Raw genomic sequence first — 22,389 nt, 5'->3', positions numbered from 1 at the left:
TACTCCTTGAGCCATGAGCTCGTCAATAATTTTGGATAAGGCTGCTACAGCCTCAGGTGGCAATCTGTACTGCCTGATTCGTGGTAACACTACACCTGGCTTGAGAGTCACACGATGGGGTGTGATTTGCATATAACCAACATCAGTTGGACCTTGTGCCCATAGATGCTGCGGAACATTGGACAATCTTGGATCAAAATCTCGTAATACATAGTGACCCTTGAAGTCACGTAGGAACAATCGTATTCCCTCTGGGGAACAGCAAATAACTGCACCTAACTCTTTCAGTGTTTTAATGCCTAATAAATTTTCTGGACATGACTTCGTAAGTAACAGATCAGTAGTACGGGACAATGGACCTACTTCTAGAGTAACTGGCTGAGATATCTCATTTACAATAGGCTTTCCTGAAAATCCAAGGGAAACATTTCTTGAGCCTGAGAGCGGAGCCCCTGGAACTTCGGCGTGACTAATGGTGGTCCTACTTGCCCCTGTATCAATCAAAAACTTTCTGTCTTTCCCTAATACTTGACTATGAACATAGGGACCCTCTTGATCTACAGGTATCTCGATGAGAGGCAAGCCTACCTCCCTCTCTAGGCTGTTTCATGAATATGGCTGATACTCTGGATACTCGGACTGCGCATACTGGTACATCTGCTGTGTAACATGCTGTGTTGCAGCAATAGGCTGCGGTGCTGGAACTGTCTGTTGTGCATTCTGTGGCTGAGAAGTCTGTGAAACTTGTTCTTGTCTAGGCGGACGTGGTCTTTCTTTAGTCTTACCGGTAGCTATGTTGTGTTTCAGAACTGCACACTCGTTTATAAAATGACCTGGCTGTTTACAATAATTGCATGTCCCTTTAACGGGAACTGCAGGATGACTGGCTTGATTCGTACCCCTCTTCTGACTGTCTTGTGGAACAGATTGTGCAACTAGTACTTTCATTTTCGTGTCTTTCATACGTTTCCTTTCGTGATCTTGTTCTTCTCTAATTCTATTCTGGTGGTATTGAAGCATCTGTAACATCTGGGACGGAGTATTAGCTTGCCAGGTACTTTCGACTTTCAAAACTCGATTCTTCACTTGTGGACTTGAATTCTCGACTAATTTAGTAACAAAAAGATGAGGGTATGACTCGCTACTCGTCTTGAGGCCACTGTTTATACTAAAACATTTCTCGAATCTAGAATAAAAATCACTAGTGTCTTCGTCTTGTTTCTGTTTACAGGCTGAGATTGCATCCCAGTCTTCCTTTTTAGTGGCTAATAATCTTGGCAAAACTTGTATTAACAGTTCTGGTAATTCTTTACATTTTTCTCCTAGACCGGTACCTGGTACTCGTATCTTATCTTCAGCTTCTAGAACTGCCCAATCGATCTTTTTCTCTCCCACCTCCCAATCTTTTTCCTTGAGTTTCTCGTATACCCCTGCGGGCAACAGGACTTTTAACATTTTAATTATATCTGGATACGTGTATTCTCCCATACGGAGCATGTCTTTTAATTCCCGGTGGAACCCTGCTGGATCTTTATCATGACAGGGAATTAACTTTTTCATCTCTAAGAGTTCCATCTTTGTAATCGGAGTGTAAACAAACACTCGTTGCATTTCACCATCTGTTGTCCTAACTGGGTGTACTTCTCGTAACGGATTCTGTCTGTCTATGTAAAACGGTTTACTTTCTGGGGGTGAGACATGAACAAAATGCGGGTTCAAAAACGTTCTATATTTGTGGCGCTGTTCTAGAATGACACTAATTAAATCGGTACCTAAACCTTTCCATCTATACTGGAGTAACTCGTTCAGGACATCATGTAACGGACCTGGATCAGAATGTTGACCCTCATACAGAGTAATGAGGTGTTGGATCATATACATACCCACCAGTCGTTGCTCGGCTGGGGGCAATTTCAGAAACATTTGTGCCACTATTTCGTCTGGAAAAGTGGTAGAATCAGTAATCCATCGGACTGCTGATCGGGCTAGTTCTTGTTCATGCATAGTACTTAACTCACTGTAACCGATTCGTGATTTCAGAATGTGATCGGTAGCTTGAAATACTTGTTCCAGAGAACCTTGTTCTGGTGCTGGATGATGTAAAACTGACTTGTGTTCTAGGCGCAAATGGCGATCTGGAAATCTAGATTTTCCTACATACGCTATTCTAGTGGGATTCTCGTCCTCTACCTCTTCAGTAGAAGAGTCATTTTCTTTCTCGCTTACTTGTGCTGCTTTACGTTGTTCATGTAACTTTATTATTTCTTTACGAATTTTCTTGTACATACTCTCTATACTACTGATAGTCTTGTGTTTACCCTCGGCTATATTATCACTCCACCTTGTCAGGATTTTCATTTCGGCCTGATCTTTAGTCGGGGAATCTTGTTCTCTTATTAGACAATTAATCAGGAACTTTAATAACATGAGCTGGATCTCAGCTTTCCTTTGAGACATGGCTTCGCCAATACTTTCTGGATCATCCCCTGTACGGATGAAACGATATATTCTGTCTAGATCTCCTTTCATATCTGGTAGGGTGTCTAAATACCCGGTCACCCGTCTTACACGGATGGAATATATTACTGTACTATCATCACCTGCAACTGGATCATAGCGGCATTCAGTGAGAGCTCGTCGGATGTCTGCAACGGACTTATATTTGGGCGTACGCTGTAACGCACATTCATGTAACTCGGCCAACGTTCTACGTTGGTGCGGTGGCGGGGTACCAGGAGGACCTCCTCCTGCGGCCCCTAAACTGGAATCGTCGACTGATACTCTTCGTACCAGCGCGGCGGGAAATTGTAATGTAGGCTGGACCGGGGGTACCGTAGCAGGTACTCCGGTGACTGGAGGAGCTAGATTTACATTATTTACAGGGACTGGCGGAACAGGATTTGCATATTCCGGGACTGTGTCGTCCAAATAGGACGAGATGAAAATATCAGCTGCGGTCGGTTTGTGACGTAGCTTAGTCGGAACTAAGGGTGGCGGAAAATTACTGGATGCCTCCGGGGTCGCTTTTGGCAAGCCCTCGGCAAGAAGAGGATACATACCCTTAATAAGGGCATTCCTCTGTCTGTCTGACTGTTCTGTTTTAACTCGTTCACCTATCTCGATTAGTTCCCTTTCTTGTGCTCGTTCCAAAGATTCTCTACTTAGTTCTGACTTTCTGATTTCTTTTTCGGTTCTTTTATGAGATTCTTTGCGCCATAACTCGATGGCATCCTTCTGTGACTGTCTGGCTTTCTTCTTCCATAATGCTTCTTCTACTCTCATGATGCACTCGGCATCCCATGTGCCTGATACAGGCCATCTATACTTTTCTTCTAACTGTTTGGTATACTCTACCCATAAATCTAGATATAATATGGCACTTATGCCATGCTTCTGATACATAAAATGACCTGGACTGTCCCTAGGCGGGACAGGAACTGCTGCTTCTAGCAGACCTTTTCTAGTTCTTAACTGACGTAGTCTGGAAAATAACGGCATGACTGAACTGTTAATCTAGACACAATACAATACACAATGAACACGATAATTACTCCACATTCATACCACGACATTAAAATACATGAAGAACATTTAAAATAACAGTTCGAACAGAATACTACCTGGAATACTCAGAATACATGAATTTTCTCGAGAACAGAACTGACTAGAACAGAAACTAGATGCACTGCTGAAACAGTACGAAACTTACCGGTCTCATAAAGAGACACGTCAGGACCCGCATCCACCGAAGTGGACACTTCGTTTGTGGGTCTGTGTACCACCAACCCACGGACCAGAGTCAATTAGATTGACCCTGTCTAGATACTACCCCAGCAATGGTACTCACCGGGCAGCAAGAACGGAAGGCCTCGGACTGGACTGGACTGCTTCGACGCCGGACGGACGAGCTTCGGACTTCTGTTACGGGTGGGCCTCCGGATACCTCGGACCTTGGACTCTCGGCTTGGGCTCTGGTCGGGACTCGCCGCGTTCCTCCACCGCCTCGTCTGGATGCTGGACCGCCACCTCCGTCTCCTCCGTGGGCCTGAGGGATACTTGAAGCAGAAATATCTGCACGTGCACGGTATGGTTCCGTCACGGCTGCAGAAGGTCAGGGGGCCGGCGTGGCTTCACCGGCGCGTGGGGAAAGGGCAAGTTCCTGTTCGGGCGCCATTATGTGGTATATAAATAAATAATACCGGATCTAGGTTTGTCTGGACATAGCAATAACAGATAGCTCAATAAATAAGAGTCAAGATTCGAGGTAGTAGGAGTTTGCAGGTTTAATACAGCATAAGGACAGGAACAGGACAACCTGCACGGGAACAGGATGGCAGCGCTGCCGGGGGCAGGATCAGAATCGGCGTAACATTTAATAACAGTGCACAAATATATATACTAAAACAGTTACATTACAATGAATTACAGTAGGCGGAGCAGTGGGTGTGGTCAATAGCAGTCGCGAAAGATAAGGGTGAAAATGGGTGTAACAGGGGCGTATACATAGACATGTGATGCAAACGTAACAGAATATGTCATAAATGGGGCGGAAACATGGAGGGGGCTACCTAAGGAGCCGGGACCTCTAACCTAATGGTGCGCGCAAACTGACAATAACGTGTTACTAGGAGAAGCTGGGGGCTATGAACTCTGTGCTAGGAGCAGAGACTGAAGTCTGGAGAGTCAGGGCGACATGTACCTAAACAGTATCTAGTATCTGATGTTTAGAGAACATGTTGATAGAATCCAAAAGTTATCGGGGTAAAGGCTAACAGACTCTAAGAGTGGTGCATGCATTATTCTACATGTAGTGCGTGATGAAGAATATTAAATGACCATTAAATGCAGTATTTCTCTTACATGGAGACGTAAAGGCTAGACAATGACGGAAACCATTGTTGCGATTCAGTAGCTTAGGAATGCAGAGAAGGAGGGCTGGACTGATAACTAGAATCATAACATACTCTTGGCAGACTCAGAGGCAGAGCCAGGCTGAGCCGGGCACTGTGAGGCAGGAAGTAAGTGAAGGGTCGAGGATACAGGTGGGGGCTGTATCGCTCCTCAGCGAGGACTCAGAAGACAGGAGCTGAATCTGGTGTCCGGGCCCTTTCGAGGCCTAGAAACGGGGACTTTACAATGAAATAACGTGCACACTGAGAAACGTGGCAACGTAACTTTACATAGGCCTGATACTCGTAGCTTTCACGAGAACTGGAAACTGGCATACTAGTAATGGACACAACTGTAATTGCGTCTTTAATCAAACATGGGGGATACATATGCATATTTAATCATGCACACATAACATAAGATGGAGGACACGTAGGGACACAGAACATGACAAAATTTACTTTTCCACAAGATGATGAATAGCCCAGATGCATTTCAGTATAAAAATGTAAATGAGCAATAAGACAATGAGAATAGCAATTACTATTGTAACAATCTTCATTTCCCATTACCCAAAGGTACCTTTAATCAACACCAAATTCTACTCCCTTCTAAGCCAAACACACCATGTATCTTAATTAGCTCTTTCACACTCTCTTTAATGTGATATATCTGCCCAGGAGCACTGAGACAGGTGTTAAGAATGTAGGTTCAGCCTTTAGCATCTACTATAACACACACACAACCCTTGGTAGCCAAAACAAAATTGAGACTATTTCTCTTTTGCACAAAGACAGTTCTTTGGACTTTTAGTTGAACAGAGATACGTCTTAGTTTAGTGGTGGATGACGAAAGAGTAGCGTTGGAAACTAATTGAATAAGAATTAATGTAACTTAGGGAAGATGTTCCAGGCAGAGTCCTAGAAGCCCTGAGATTAGGAATGCAATGGGCTTGATGGACAGCCTATCCATGCAATAGCAGACTATGAAACACATCTAAAAGCCAGTGGCTGATGGGAGAGGACCACAAGCCCACTCATTGATTATTATTATTATTGAACTTTTTGAAGGATTGATGACATGAAGTCTAATAACAACTAACGGTGTCTATAGACCTAACAATTAATGAATCTTTAAATGTTCTTTTTGCAAAGGTATTTAGGGAGGACTCTATTTAGTACTGAAGGCAGTCACAGTGTGGTATCTCCAGTGTACTTCATGCGTTATGTTACATAATATTTTGATTTCTGTTGAATTATATTGCCTTTTTAGATCTGCTTAGTAGTGCAGCTGTCTCCAGACCATAAGTGATCAACAGGAAAAAAAAGCTTAAGAAGGACTACTGAGAGAGAGGCTTTGGGGCTGCTCAAATGAGGGAGAGGTGTGGTGCAGTGTCCAGAGCGGCTGACTCCGGAGTGCGGGGCTCACGGTTCGATCTTCAGCTCAGTATCACGTGACTCAGGGCAATAGCTCACTTAATCTACCCAACTTCCCACCATGCTCCTGGATACCCTTAGGGGTAATAAGTCTGCAATTTACAAATGTGAAATTATTGTTATTTATAATTATTAATGTTAATATTCCTGTAGCCGATTCTCAGTGGCACTTTGCTACCCTTTACGCTGACCTGGAACACTTTCCCATGCTGCATTAACTCTATGTTGATCAGTTTCCCATGATTCAGGTTCCTGTCCAACTACTTGTGTTTTAATATAGGGCCTCTAGCTATATTCTTCCCTCTCAGGCCAATTTGAAACTCTCTTCAGCTGTATGGATGACCCTTCATTTGAGCAGGGTCAAACAACATGGACTTTTTTTTACTTCATGAGCCACTCTTCCTTTAAACTCTTGATCAAGTGTGTAATGTAAAAAATGGTTTCCTTTGAAAAGCATGCATTGTGGCCTAATTGGAGCTTTTTGTTTCCTGTGCACTTTATTAGAGTGTATCTAATGTGTGTCCCATTCGTGAGCACCTAACGCATACTTTTTTATGATTAACTTTTTTGCACCATCTTTTATAAAATGTGTTCATAGTCCTCCCTTTACTAAAAAACAATCAATTTTTGCTCAGTGAGAAGTTTATCTGTTTTATTATTCCTGTACACTCACAAGTTTTATTTTGTTTATCTTTTGTAACGCTAATTGCATCATAAAATTCTCTACATTAATCCTAGGGACCAATTTGTTTTGATAGGCATGAAAGTGAAGCTGTGTACCTCAGGAACGAGAAGGCCCAAGGACCTTGGTATAAACTAGGCACACAAAATGCAAAATGGTTGGAGGTTAAGCAACATGTTGTTTAGTAAATATGCTATATGTCTATATACGCTGTATGCATGAATGTGCAGACTTACTTGACAATATCGCGGTTACTAATATCATGGAGTCAATATTTTTGCAGGTTGCTATCCTGCGATCAATTTTCTGGTAGAACACCACATTCTTGCTAACTTATCTACAAGTAATTGATTATATTTGTTCCCTACATATTTTTTCAGGAAAACCCTTGGACCCTAAAGAGCCGATTGCGAACTGTGTTGTCAATGTGATCAGTTCTGTGGTTTTGGGTCATTGTTTCCAGATCGATGATCCCACTTTCCATCAGCTGATGAGAGCAACCAATAACTTCTCCAACATCCGCAAACACTCCTGGAGCAGAGTAAGCCTTAGAAAGCAGATATTTAATTTATACAACTGGTGCTTCTCATTATCCTGCTACTTTGAGATAGGCCCGGAATGTGTTGAGAATGAAGACCACAGAAACCTCTGGCACTCGGAGCCACATAGTGGTATTATCTGGAGCTTAGGTCCTACTAAAGTTCTGTGAAGATTTGAGCATGGTGGATAGAGGACCATTCTGCTAAAAAAATGCATGAAGGTCGATCCAGCTCTTGAACTTATATCCAAATGGAAAGAGAGATGGATACTGATGTATTTTCTGAGTGTAATATTTACAAGTCTGTTTTTCCTAATTAATATAGTTCCGGGCTGATCCGTCAAAGGGGGTGGGAGTGAGGAAAAAGACTGGTCCCAAATAGCTATTTCTGAATGCAATTTCCATCGTGATGTTTGAGCAGTGCTACAGCTAAAATGGTTTAAAAGAATTACACAAAGTTAGATCGTTACCCAGAAAGAGTGCTTTTTATGATTTGGGCTAAATCCGTTTAGTCGTTTTTGAGAAATTCAGATTTAAAATGTATAGTTATCTGGACAATTGGGTCTGTGTGAGTCCCGTGGGCATGCATCTTCAAATAATAGAGAGGTTTGATTAGCCGAGGGTGCTTTTTATCCTGTCAGCTGCCTTGCTCCTACAAGTCCCGTGGGTGCTCACACTGGCACCTTGTGGGGGAGGGTGCCACAGAGGGAACACCTGAGCCAAATAAGAATACATTTTTTTTGAGGTGTAGCTATATTGCGGTACTCTTGCAGCAGCGAGCAAGACCACCCTTACTCCGTTAAAAGACCCACTGGATCAGAAAACAATTAGAAAACCCCAAAAAAAACAAGTGGAATCGGTGTCCATTGGGGCTGGACAGGCCCTATGCCCACCCCAATGCCATGCACAGCCAAAGGCTGTGAATGGTGGAGGGTCGGGCACCCGCGGGGTGGGTGAAGGAACTGGCCTATGGAACAGCCGTAGGTCATGCACGGGGAGAATGCATTTGGGGTTTGGCACAGTGCCTGGCGCTGCTTATGATCTTACAGGTTACATTATGACCTCCCATATTACATCACTGATGATGTCGGTATACCATCCCTTTAACCTTTGTTCTCTTCAGTGAGTGTGGCGTTATATTAATGAAGGGGAGGGAGGCGCGAGGTCCTCCTCCCGAGCCAATGGTGGTACCGGGGACCCTTTCCCATGGGGCTGAATTTGTAAAAAAGGGGAGGGGGCTGCGGGGCCCCCCTTCCTGAGCCTCTAAAGGCCCCCCGGAGATACCATCCCGGGGGCCAAGTGATAAAACGAAGGGAGGGCGGCCCCCTTCCCAGAGCCTATTTGGGCCCTAGGGACCCCATCCCCCGGGTCTGAAATGTAAATAAAAGGGGAGGGCAACCATGTGGCCCCCCTTCTCTGACCTTTTAAAGGCCCAGGGGACCACATTCCTGGGGGAGGCTCACTTACTATGGTTGCTCCCGTTTGGCAAGAGCATTTTTAAATCTCTCGCCAAACAGTAGCAAACATGAAGTCTGCTCGCAGCCAGAGGGGGATTTAAAAATGCTCCTTCCGACTGGGAGCAGACATTTGTTCTTTTTCCCTGCTGATACTGATGCAGGCAGGGAAACAGAAGCAATATTGCTCTTATTCGGAAGGAGCAGGCATAAATATCTGCTTCCGTCAGGCAGGAGCAATGCCGGCTGGGTCTGCGGGGACACTTGGGCTCCCCCACAGCCCCCAACTTGTGCTTTGTAGGTGCCCTTGTTTTCAGCTTGGGATCCACCTCTCGTCTGGTGGGATGGGGTCCCCATATCCGAGAAGGATCGGGCGAGGGGGGCTGTGCACCTCTTTTAAACAAAATACAGCCTTTTAAACAAAAACAAACCCAGGGATGGAGCCCCGGGGCATATGAAAGCTGGGGAGGAGGGCCATGTGGTCCCCTCCCCTTAGATTTTGGCCCAGGGCATGGGGTCCCAGGGCCTATAGAGGCTCAGGGAGGAGGGATGTGCGCCCTCCTCTTTTTTATTGTTTGCCCCAGGGAATGGGGTACCCTTCTCCGGTCCCCTTTATAATGGCTCGTGGAGGGTGGCTGCGAGACCTACATCCCCTTTATTATTATATGTGGCCCTGGGGATGGGGCTCCCATGACCTAATAAGGTTCAGGGGTGGGCCACCCCCCCTTATTTTTGTACTTGGCCCTAGGGATGTGGTCCCAGGATTATTGAGGCTCAAGAGGAGGGCTCCATGCCCTCCTCCCCTGGTTATTTATTTGGACCCGGGGGATAGGGTCTATGGGGCAAATTAAGGGTTGGGGAGGGGGGGCTGCATGCATGCTCCATATATATATATATATATATATATATATATATATATATATATATATATATATATTCCCGCTCCTGTTGCACCTTTCTCACGCACTCATACACGGGTGCTGCCTGCGGGAGGTGCTACCGCAATATATCGTGATTCTTGTCTGCTTCTTTGTTGCCAAAAGAGACACAGCACTCACAGGTGGAAAGTCAAAGGTTTTATTCAGACTTTCAAACGCACCAGTATGAACCCAATAACGCGAAGTTTTTACCACTTGCCAAAAGTACATAAGAACAATGAGAAACCCCCGGGAAGTCCAATCGTGAGTGCACAAGGAAGTCTATTAGAACATTTGTCTGTGTATATTGACTATTTCCTAACTGACTTTGTTAAAACTCTACACAGCTACATCAGGGACACCAAGGACTTTTTAACACACATAGAAAATGTGATGTGGAGAGAAGGGGACTGCATGATAGTAATGGATATAGCTAGCCTTTATACAAACATAGGCCATATGGAAGGTTTGATAGCTATAGAAAGTTTCTTGGTGACAAGATCAGCAAAATTCTCTGGGATGTTGTTAGAGTTATTGTCTTTTAGCATAGAAAACAACATTTTCCTGTACCCGGATCAGTATTACCAGCAATTAACTGGCGTGGCTATGGGCACATGTTAATCCCCTAGTTTTGCGAATCTTTTCGTTGGATGGTGGGAGGAGCGGGTGGCCTGGGCCAATACCAATGGGGAATGGACACGGAATATCGTAGCCTGGTATAGGTACATCGATGATCTCTTCCTGGTTTGGAGGGGATCAATGGACTCAGCAATCCAATATGTGAAGAAACTAAATGAAAATGAGTATAATCTGAGATTTACAGCAGAAATGGGCTGTACTAATGTGAATTTTTTGGATTTGAAAGTAATAGTGAGAGAGGGTAAATTAAATACAAGATTGTACCGAAAACCCACGGCCGGGAACTCAATATTACATTCAACAAGTAGTCATCCCCCCAGGTTAATCCAAAGTATCCCCTATGGGGAGTTACTAAGGATTAAAAGAAACTGCACCACGGAGGAAGACTTTGAAAGAAATGCGAAAGACAGCATAGCCAGGTTTGAAGCCAGGGGTTATGGAAGCAATGCCCTTAAGACGGCCTTGGATAAAGTACAGAAAAAACCCAGAGAGGATTTACTCAAAGACAAAGTTACAGTAAAGGCAGGGAATGCAAACACATTCAGGATGATAACAACTTATTCCAGGGGAGCAGATAGACTACGTATGATCCTCAGAAAGAATTGGAATCTGCTTAAGACGGATCCGGTAATTGGAAACGATTTACCCACCCGCACAATGGTAACTTTTAGACGGGCAAGGGCGTTAAAGGATACACTGACTAAGAGTCATCTAACACGACCACTGTCCAAACCATTTGGTGATCCACTGCCGGGTTTTTACCCATGTGGTAGGTGCAAAGCCTGTAAAAATAGTAAGAAGATCATGACATATAAAGTGGGAGACAAAATGAGAAAAATCAAAAAATTCCTGACCTGTACGACACCCTATACCGTATATTGTTTAATCTGCCCTTGCGGATTGAGATATATCGGGAGCACTATACACCAAACTAAAATTCGCATACTTGAACATTTACGGGCCATCAATAAAGGGGATGTGAATTATCCAGTAGCGAGACACTTGCAGAAGTATCCCGAAAGCAACAATGAATTAATGTCATATTTTGCTTTAGCGATTCAGAAAAGGGGGTGGTGATGAACAGAGTGTCTGAATTAAGCAGACCACTCTTACCCAGTCCAAAGATCAGGGCTTGATCCATCACCGTTATTTAGTTCACTGCCCCATCCCAGCTCAGAACCTGGCTATATGCAAATTAGTCTGTCCCTGGCCCAGTGCATCATGGGAACAGGGCAGACCAAACTACCAAGCCAATTCTTCACCAGAAAGGAGACAAGCTACCGGGGACCGGTTTCTGGCATTTCAGCCTCGTCGGCCCGGCTTGCTTGAATCCTGATGGAGCAGTGAGCAAGGGACTCATGTCTGAGTATACCCTGCCACACCTATAGTGGCCAAAAACGATTCAGAAAAGGGGGTGGTGATGAACAGAGTGTCTGAATTAAGCAGACCACTCTTACCCAGTCCAAAGATCAGGGCTTGATCCATCACCGTTATTTAGTTCACTGCCCCATCCCAGCTCAGAACCTGGCTATATGCAAATTAGTCTGTCCCTGGCCCAGTGCATCATGGGAACAGGGCAGACCAAACTACCAAGCCAATTCTTCACCAGAAAGGAGACAAGCTACCGGGGACCGGTTTCTGGCATTTCAGCCTCGTCGGCCCGGCTTGCTTGAATCCTGATGGAGCAGTGAGCAAGGGACTCATGTCTGAGTATACCCTGCCACACCTATAGTGGCCAAAAACTATTCAGAAAAGGGGGTGGTGATGAACAGAGTGTCTGAATTAAGCAGACCACTCTTACCCAGTCCAAAGATCAGGGCTTGATCCATCACCGTTATTTAGTTCACTGCCCCATCCCAGCTCAGAACCTGGCTATATGCAAATTAGTCTGTCCCTGGCCCAGTGCATCATGGGAACAGGGCAGACCAAACTACCAAGCCAATTCTTCACCAGAAAGGAGACAAGCTACTGGGGACCGGTTTCTGGCATTTCAGCCTCGTCGGCCCGGCTTGCTTGAATCCTGATGGAGCAGTGAGCAAGGGACTCAAGTCTGAGTATACCCTGCCACACCTATAGTGGCCAAAAACGATTCAGAAAAGGGGGTGGTGATGAGCAGAGTGTCTGAATTAAGCAGACCACTCTTACCCAGTCCAAAGATCAGGGCTTGATCCATCACCGTTATTTAGTTCACTGCCCCATCCCAGCTCAGGATCTGGCTATATGCAAATTAGTCTGTCCCTGGCCCAGTGCATCATGGGAACAGGGCAGACCAAACTACCAAGCCAATTCTTCACCAGAAAGGAGACAAGCTACCGGGGACCGGTTTCTGGCATTTCAGCCTCGTCGGCCCGGCTTGCTTGAATCCTGATGTAGCAGTGAGCAAGGGACTCATTTAGATCATGTTCCCATGAGCGTAAGAGGAGGAGATAGATTGATGAAGTTACGCAGATTAGAGTCAAGGTACATCATAGATCTCTGTACCAAGACACCAGAAGGTTTAAATAGTCATGAGGAACTAACAGTACATTTAGGATAGAGGGCTCTTTATCCATCTTAGTGATACTTTCTGTACAGATAAGCAATCCACCAGGAAATTGGAGGCGTATATAGAGAGATACATATTTGGACTAACAATGATTGTACCAGGAAAGATGATAAATAATTTGAGGATTGCTGATGAGAAATATTGTATTGATTTGCTGAAACGTACTATGGGCTGACTAATGTGGTAAACTAAATATTTGAAGTAAACGTAAAAATGGAAAATGTATATATTTTTATATAGTTTGGGTAAAGCACGTTTTTGTAAATTATGTTTTGGTTAGGACAGAATGCAATAGATAGCCTATACAGGGCCTTATGAACTGAGAGAGTAATCCCATACAGGGGGGTATTAAATAACAAATTTATATAACATAGCCCATTTAGGGCTGCAAGAATGTAGAAGTTAGCCCATATAGGGCGAGATCTAAGAATGAACTTCTACAAAACATTGAGAGTTAAATATAAGTTCGACTGAGTATATGCACAGTAGAATTCAAAAGCTCTGCGGTGAATAACAATCTCGCAATGTTCCAAAATGGCGCTCATGATTTTGCGGGTTGATACATTGTTGCATTAGTCCTTTGTTAATGTTTTGAATGTGATCACAAGGAAGTTGTAATAAATAATGGCCGCGTCCGGCACGCCCTTGTACCACAGAGGAAGGCGTATGCCGAAACGCGTCTGGTGCGTTTGAAAGTCTGAATAAAACCTTTGACTTTCCCCCCGTGAGTGCTGTGTCTCTTTTGGCAACAAAGAAGCAGACAAGAAGCGCGATAGATGTATATAGAAGCTAACTGGCGAAACGCGTCTGTCAGGGGTGAAGGGGGGTTTGGAAGCGAATAAATCTTGAAACATCACTACATCGGAGTGCTTGCCGTTTTTTTTTACCTCTATTGGTTGGATTGTGTGGCTATATATATATATATATATATATATATATATATATATATATATATATATATATATATATAAGCAGCCCGTCCTGATGTCGTCCGGGGGAGAAAAGTAATGTGTGAAAGAATATCATAAAGCTTTTAATATTTCTCGGTACACAACATTTTTGGTTTAATTTGATTGTGGACATAGAATAAATTGGTTTTGCAAATTTCCAGACCTTCAAAGAGCAACATATAACTGCCCATGAGTGAAACAGTCTTCTCGTAAGTCAATGCCTATAACTTTGTATGTTTGTCCTTGAGATTTGTTAATAGTAGAAGCAAAAGAAATGTTGATAGGGAACTGCAAGCGTTTAAATTGAAATGGTAGATCATTTGGGATCATGGGTATGCGTGGAATGTGTGCTAAGTGTCCTGCGGCAGGGCCAGAGAGAATAGTAGCTTTAATGACATAGGGTAAAAGACTTATAACTTGTAGTCGTGTCCCATTGCATAGATCAGGCGGATGTAGGTTGCGTAATAACATGATGGGAATCCCAACTTTAATTTGTAGTACATGAGGTGGAAGTCCGGATGGGTTAAGTGAGTTTAGGAATTCTTGAGGATAATGCACGGCGTCTTCAGTTTCTAATACTGTATCAATGGATTTATAGACTTTTGTGTCTCCTGGTATTTGAAGTAGTATGTGTTCATTGATATGGTTGACACTTGAGTTTCTGGGTGCAACTATAGCTCTTTCGCAAATCCACCGGAAGTCTTTTGTAGCAATCTGCTCTATGTCCGGGTATACATGTTGTATGAGTTCCTGTAAGGTAGACACTGGTGTACCAAATTTGTGAATATTAATATTGTCGTTATTGGAAGGTACTTCACCATTACCAAGTTGGAGTAGACGATCAGCAAAGGGACTATCTCCACCACCTAAATGTGTCCTAATGTTAGTGCGTAATGTGAGAGTTTGAACACAGTCCCAGAGTTGTGATGCTTTTAAACATGCTTTTAGTATGTCCGCACGTGTTCCTCTTGGAACAACAAGAACAGTTTGTCTGAAATCTCCAGCAAACAAAAAAGTAACACCACCCATTATGGTATTAACATTTCGAATGTCTTGTAGAGTTCTATTGACGGCGTCTATATGTGCGCGGTGTGTCATAGTACATTCGTCCCACACGATAAGAGAGACTCTTTGAAGCAGTGTTCCTAAGGGTCAATTTTTGAGTACAGAGCACGTTGATTCTTTTTCCACTGAAACATTTAAAGGTAGTTTAAACGTTGAATGTGCAGTCTTCCCACCAGTTAGCAAAGTAGCAGCTATTCCCGAAGATGCTACAGCAAGAGCCAATAGTCCTGAAGAGCGTATTTTAGCTAGTATGAGGTTTATTAAGTAAGTTTTCCCTGTTCCTCCCGGTGCGTCTAAGAAGAATATTTTACCTTCTTTACTTTCCACACTTTGAACAATGGTGTTGTATGCAACAGTTTGATCCGGAACTAAGTTTGGTAAATGTTGTTAAACGTATTGATGGATGTTATAATTAGAATGTAGTATTTGAGTGTGTTTGTTAGTGTTATGTATCATTCTATAACTTTCTGGCAGTTTGAAATCTTTTAAAGATTTCTCATTTAGTTCATAGAGGGAGTCTTCTATTGCTATGAGTCCTTGGTTAAAGATGTCCTTAGTGAATGGTATTGAGTCATCATGTGTTTCTTGTTGTTTTCTGTGTAGTATATCTTCACATAAATGTTATTTGTATTCCCCCATAAAGACATAGGATCCGAAGGGTTACAGAATACCAGAATAGTAACAAATAATTGGCGTAGTTGATTTGGACAATCTGAAAGGGCAGCATCACTTAAAGTATGTTTCCAATGTTGGTCGTCTTCAATGAGTCCAAGTGATTTACATGCAGCTTGGTAGGTAGGCATTAATTGTCCATGAACGGTTAAAAGACTTTCAAAGCTTGTAGGTCCCCGAACATGTTGTAAAAGAATGCGTAAATGGAAGCACTCAGATTGGTTTGGGTGAATAGTGTACATTCTCCCAAGAGCCGAGTCCTTTTTTACTCCAGGGTGGCCTAATACGTCAAAAGTATTTTTCCCCAGGTATAGTATTGTGGAACCTCTTGGTATAGCAATGTTTTAGCGAAAGTGTCCGTGGCACACAATTTAAAGAAGGCAGTAAGTGTTGTAGGTGTTGGATTTTCTGCAACTCGGTTCATTGTTTTTTTATTAAAATATACTCTTTGTCCATTTGGCAGATGTACAGCTAGATGTGTGACCGTCGGATGTCTTTCATGAATGTTAAACTGAAGGATGCGCCAAACAGCCTCTGAAGTACTAATATACCTGCCATTGAGATATGTTTCAATTTCATTATGTTTGTTTGCAATAGTAGCAGTTGCTTGATCTGAGCCTTTGTTTATATATTTGCAAATATATTTAATAGCTTTCACTGATTGGCAGTATTCAATATTAATGTGAGCATTGAAAGTGCGACATAGTACAGGTGAATATGGAACCACCCACTGATTATCGACAGTAATTTCTTGGCCTCTAACAGTCATTGTGATTGTCTGTCCGCCATGTTGTGTGCTCCTTCTACGGTAAATGGAATAACCATTAACACCAGTTTCTGTTTCATTAGTGAGAGGGTGTGGGTATTTTTTGGTACAAATACCATTTTTCATACATGGTGATAGAACGTTGTGTTCACCACATGGGCCATGCAACATGTTCTTTTTAACAATCAAAAATAGTTGTTCATCGTTGACAGGATCTGGCAGCTCAGCGGATATAATGAGGTCCACTTCGTCTGCTTGTATTTTAGGTTCTAGCCACAATAGGATGTGCACGTGTGGCAGTCCCCTCTTTTGCCATTCAATGGTAAATATGTTAGCTTTGGCATATCCAAAGATATGTTTTAGCGTTAATATTTTCATGAGTGCTTTCACTTTTAAATTGAATACACGTGCAACGATGTCATGTCTATCGCATGATCTTTGTTTAGGAAATAATTATTTTTTAATTTCTGGCCACTCTGGATTTCATGTGAAGGTGATGAACAAATCAGGTCTTCCATAGTGCCTAACGTATGTCATTGCATCGTGTGTCTTTTCGTGCATGTACCTGGGCGAGCCAGTGAAGGTAGCGGGTAAAATGACGTGTTGTCCAATATCCGAAGCTTGAAGGTGCTGATCTTGATTGAGTGAACCTTTTAAGTTTATGTAGTTTTCTGCACGTAGTTGTGTTTGATTGCGGCGTATGAAGTCGAGCCTTTCGGTGATCATTTTTGCCATCATATCCACAATATATTGATTTAAAAGATTTCTAAACCAATGTAAGGTATTGAAAGTTGTGGATCTAACCATTAGAGTATATGCATAGTATTGCATGCATGTAACAGTTTTGTTCTTACCGCAGTTTGCTAGTGGTATGTTTAGACAATAACCATCTTCACCTCTCGGGAATAGAATGGGGTATTGTAAGGGGTCATATGATCTATGCAATTCGGAGACTTTACGTAATATTCCTTCTCGGGTATGTAAGTCCATGATTGCCTCACACGCATAGATTACTTTCTGGTAACACCGGACGGACTGGACGGAATAGATAAGGTGGATATCCGCCCCAGGGGCATATCTGATCACTCGCCCATACTGCTCACCTCTGCGCGCCATTTAACGCTCCGTCGCCGGGTGTTCCCCATCCACCCTCGTTATTTACAGGTGGCGGAGGTCTCGAAGGGTTTCTTAGACACTACCACGAACTTCTTCCAATAAACGTAGGATCTGTAGATTCCCCTAGTACCCTTTGGGAAGCCTACAAAGTGGTGCTTCGTGGTCAAGCTATAGCATTAATTACTGGCCATAAATGGAGCAAGCGGGCTGAACTTGATCAAGTAGAGGCAGACTTGACGGAAGAAACGGCTCTGCATGCGGCCGGTCCGACGCCCCTCACTGCACAACGAGTACGACTTAAGCAGGCGGAGTATGTGGCATACCAAAAGGAGGCAGTAATGGATCAGCTCCGAGCCACGGGACATAGGGTGTACGAATTGGGAGATAAGGCCGGGAAAATGCTGGCTTGGCTAGACAGGAAGGAGAGGGCGGGGAGAGTTATTGCACAACTACGCGCCGTTGATGGCTCCCTACTGACGACCCCTGGGGACATAGTAGACACGCTGGCTGACCACTTCGAGGCGGTATACGCCTCCTGTACTGCGTTCACAGTTGAGGAAGCACACGGTTATATAAAGGATCTCGCCATGCCACGGCTCACGCCGGAGGCGGCGTTGCTACTGGAGGCTGACCTCACGCTCGAGGAAGTGGAGATGGCCATTGGCTCCCTGGCATCCGGTAAGGCTGTGGGCCCCAACGGCGTCCCGGTCGAACTGTATAAACGTACCGCTCAGGTAACTGCTCCCTTCCTGCTGGGAATGTTCCGCGACAGCCTCCAGGTGGGCGACCTTCCCCGTGATCAGCGATTAGCTACAATCGTGACAATCCACAAACCGGGCAAACCACCCACGGAGTGTGGCTCCTATCGTCCGATTTCCCTAATCAACGCCGAACCTAAGATACTGGCCAAACTGCTGGCACTACGGCTGACTCCGCATCTTGCATCCCTGGTAGGTCCTGACCAGTCAGGATTCATGCCCCACCGGAGTACGGCTCTTAATTTACGGCGGCTCCACGCAGTACTGGCTCGCCGGTCCTTTATTCACGAACCTGCGGTTATCCTCTCTCTTGACGCCAGCATGGCGTTCGACAAGGTGGAGTGGTATTTTCTATTTGCAGTGCTACTACACTTGGGATTTGGACTCAAGTTCTGTGCCTGGATCCGCTTGCTTTATAACAAACCATTGGCGCATGTAGCGGCCAATGCGCATATGTCCAGGGACTTCCCGCTGGCGCGAGGCACGCGACAGGGATGCCTGTTGTCCCCCCTGCTATTCGCACTGGTACTAGAACCGCTCGCGGCATGGCTTAGATGGGAGCCCTCCATCAGATGCCTTCAGTGGTCTGATACCTGGGAAGACCGCATATCCCTATATGCTGACGACATACTTTTATATCCCACCTCCCCTAGAAAGTCCCTCCTGGAACTGCTATATGTTTGCGATAAGTTTGGCAGGGTGTCCGGCTACAGAATAAACTGGTCCAAATCGGTCCTCTATGTTTTGGTTGGACCGCCCCGCGGCTACCTGCGGACTGCCCACTGCGCGTTACTACAGAAGCTTTTAAGTATCTGGGTATATATGCGACGCCTGATCCCTCTGAGTTCTACGACAAAAATCTAAAGCCCCAGTTGGACCACTTCAAACGTGATGTAGCGGTGTGGCGTAACCTCCCTATATCGCTGCTAGGAAGGGCAGCACTCTATAAAATGATGGCACTGCCGCGCATTCTCTATGTCCTTGAAAACACTCCGTTCTTGGTCCCACAGACTTATTTTAAAACTATAGCAGTGGAGGTCACCAATTTACTGTGGGGAAATAAACCAGCGCGGATAGCACAAGACAAGCTCGTACGTAGCTGGTACGATGGAGGAATAGCACTCCCAAACTTGCAGCTGTACTACTGGGCGGCACACCTTAAATTGATAAATAGTTGGTTACACACCCCACAGGACGAACCGGCATATCAGGCTGACAGACACGATCTGGAGGGCAGAGGCCTGATGGCTAATCTCTACCGGCGCCGTAACCCTCCGGGACTGATCGACCCTACGGCACACACGGTGCACATTTGGTATCAGGCACACATACGGTTGAAATGTGCAGGATTAATTACGCAGATGACGCCGTGTGGGATTCCCAGCAGTTGGGTACCCTTCGCAGGAGTAAGGGCTTCCAAAACTGGGACAATATTGACCTCTCAGTGGTAGGAGACCTTTGGAAAAAGGGAGCAGTGGTTGAATTCCAACACCTTCACGCGCAATATGGCATGGCGCAAACAGAGAAATTCCGGTATCTACAAATCCGTCATGCACTACAAGCAGACATACCACCGGGCACCACATTACAAGAATCCACTCCACTAGAAGATAGGCTCCTGACAGAGTACATGACAGGCGACCTCCCTAACGTACCGTAAACTAGTCAATAATTTGTAAGCATGGGCGTATTTTGCGGATTCGCAATCCGCGAATTTGCGGATTTGCGTATTTGCGGATTGCGAAAATCCGCAAATTCCGCGAATTCTCGCGGATTTGCGTATTTTTTGGGGGGGGGGTGTGTTCGCACGGGTTTCTGCAAGTTCGCGAGGGTTTTGTACAATTTCGCAAATTGCAAACTTACTTGTCGAGTCGCCAGTTTTGCGAACTTGTTGTTTCTACGTGCCCAGCCTGTTTGCAAGGCTTTATTCATCACTGCCACCCTCTGTTACCACTGGCACTCTCTTTGGTCACCCATGCCACCCTCTGGCTCACCCATGTTACTCTCTGTGTCATCACAGCACCCTCTGGTTCACCAGTGTACATTATTGGGGCAAAGCAAAGCACTGCCATCCTGTCAACACTGGCACTCTGGTTCACCCATGCCACCCTCTGGCTGGCACACCCATGCCACCCTCGGTGTCATCACAGCACCCTCTGATTGACCAGTGAGTGTACATTATTGAGGCAAAGCAAAGCACACCTGCTAAGTGCTTTAAGTTTTGCAAACAACAACACCTGCCCTGCCCCAACTGACATTAATGAAGGCTGGCACCTGCTTGTCTGCTCCCTTTCCTTTTTGTTGCAATGTAAATTTTTTTTAACAGGATGCAATGGCATACTTGTAACTATTCTGTGACTGTCAGAGCAGGGTCACACAATAGTTGCAAGTAGGCAACCGGATTCTGGAGGGCCCCTTCAGGAAGCACTACAGGGAAATGGTTACAAATGATGAGCTCGAACTTTTGCACCTGCTCGTTGGTTTTGCTTTTGCAAAACTCGTTTTTCGGTAATTTCGCCCTATTCGCGAGGCGCGGCGTCGTGCGAAATCGACCGTGGAAGCCGCGAACTCGTGCGAGTTACCCCAAGGTTGAGTATGGGCGCCGCCATTTTGTTTGCGTGACGTATTTCCGTTTCCGCCCGCTATGTGTAATCTCGCGCGATGAGCGCCTTGCGAATACAAGTTTGCACGGGTTCGCGAGAGAAATCGCGTGCGAACCTACGTACGCGCACGTGATCGGGCCGCCATCTTGTTTTTCATTCATTCCTATGTGTCTGGGCATGGTGTTTCTATCCTCTGTATATCTCTGCCATCCTTTGCTTGTTTTATTTTTTTTTTGATCTATTAAACTTTTTTTCTATCCCTCTTGTTTTCTAGGTCTATATTTTTGTGTTTTAGTCTACTTTTGTTTACTTTTCAACTACTTTTTTAAACTTTTATTTCCTTCTTTTCTACTCTTATTCTTTTTCATTTTATCTCCTTACCTGCCCAGAACATGGTGAAGACAGCAGTCAAGCTGCCCAAGACGGCCGCCGCAGCCCGTGCCCGGCTCCCGTGTGGCCGCTTGAGGGCGGAAATGGTGGTGCCCCGGGAGATCTTCAGCCCTGAGGAGGTGGGCGCACTTGTTTTTTATGTGCAGCGCCGTCTCCCCAGGACCATCGCGGCAGGCGGCAGGATCGCTGCTGGTTACACCAACAGCGAGGAGCGACGGAAGCGGTGGGGGCAGGTGTGCCGGGCCCTTTTTAAGATCACGGGGGTCCAGCGCACCTACAATCAAGTCACCCACCGCTGGACCGATATCCTGGACCGAGAGCGTGACCTGCTAGACGTGCTGGGAGTGGAGGTCCCCGGGCTTGGTGAGTAGTAGTAGCAATTTTTTCATCACTCACTACTCTGTTTTTTCTCCTGCTCTGTGTGACTGTGTTATATTGCAAATGTTTGCTTTAATTTTTTTACAAAGAGCAATAATGCTGCTGATTACATTGATAAGAGAGGTAAATTAATATTTCAAAATCTTCTGTGCATTTCAGGTGAACTGTTCTCCTTCTCTGTGGCGGTGCCACTGCTTATTTGTTTTCTATTTTGTGTTCATTTAATTGGGCTGAGTAATGTATGAGTGTATTTTACAGAACTGCGTAATGCTAGACACAAAGGGGCAGATTTTGCCCCTTGTTCCACGTTTATGCTGCCTTACCTGACGCACAGCGACGTAAACGTGGCGCATCCCTGCGAGTCATGTACAACGTGATCCATCTAAGGAGATGCGCCACAATGGGTGCGTTCCCACGCAAGGGGGGGGGGGGGTGGCGGTCAGGCAGCTGTGCGCCTCGCAAAAGTGCCTGCGTGAAATCTACAAGATTTAACGCAGGCACTTCCGCGACGCTGCTATGTCAATTCTTTATGCCTGCTTGCTTGAAGCAGGCGTAAGGACTGATGCGGTATGTTGAGTATTGGGCAGCCC

The 22,389-nt window shown here is 44.9% G+C and overlaps 1 protein-coding gene across 1 annotated transcript in view; it reads left to right on the top strand.

Moving 5' to 3' along the window:
* Positions 1 to 22,389, top strand: part of LOC144791189 (cytochrome P450 2J6-like) — a 175,707-nt gene that overhangs the window by 59,510 nt on the left and 93,808 nt on the right. Inside the window, exon 4 of the mRNA XM_078665833.1 lies at positions 7,389 to 7,549. Coding sequence (XP_078521959.1) covers positions 7,389 to 7,549 — 161 coding nt within the window. The remainder of the gene's footprint in view (positions 1 to 7,388; positions 7,550 to 22,389) is intronic.

Source organism: Lissotriton helveticus, chromosome 11 (assembly GCF_964261635.1).
Source record: "Lissotriton helveticus chromosome 11, aLisHel1.1, whole genome shotgun sequence".
In the NCBI taxonomy this organism is placed as follows: domain Eukaryota; kingdom Metazoa; phylum Chordata; class Amphibia; order Caudata; family Salamandridae; genus Lissotriton; species Lissotriton helveticus.
Note: the sequence above shows the minus strand (reverse complement) of the source record. Positions and strands in the feature narration are given on the sequence as shown.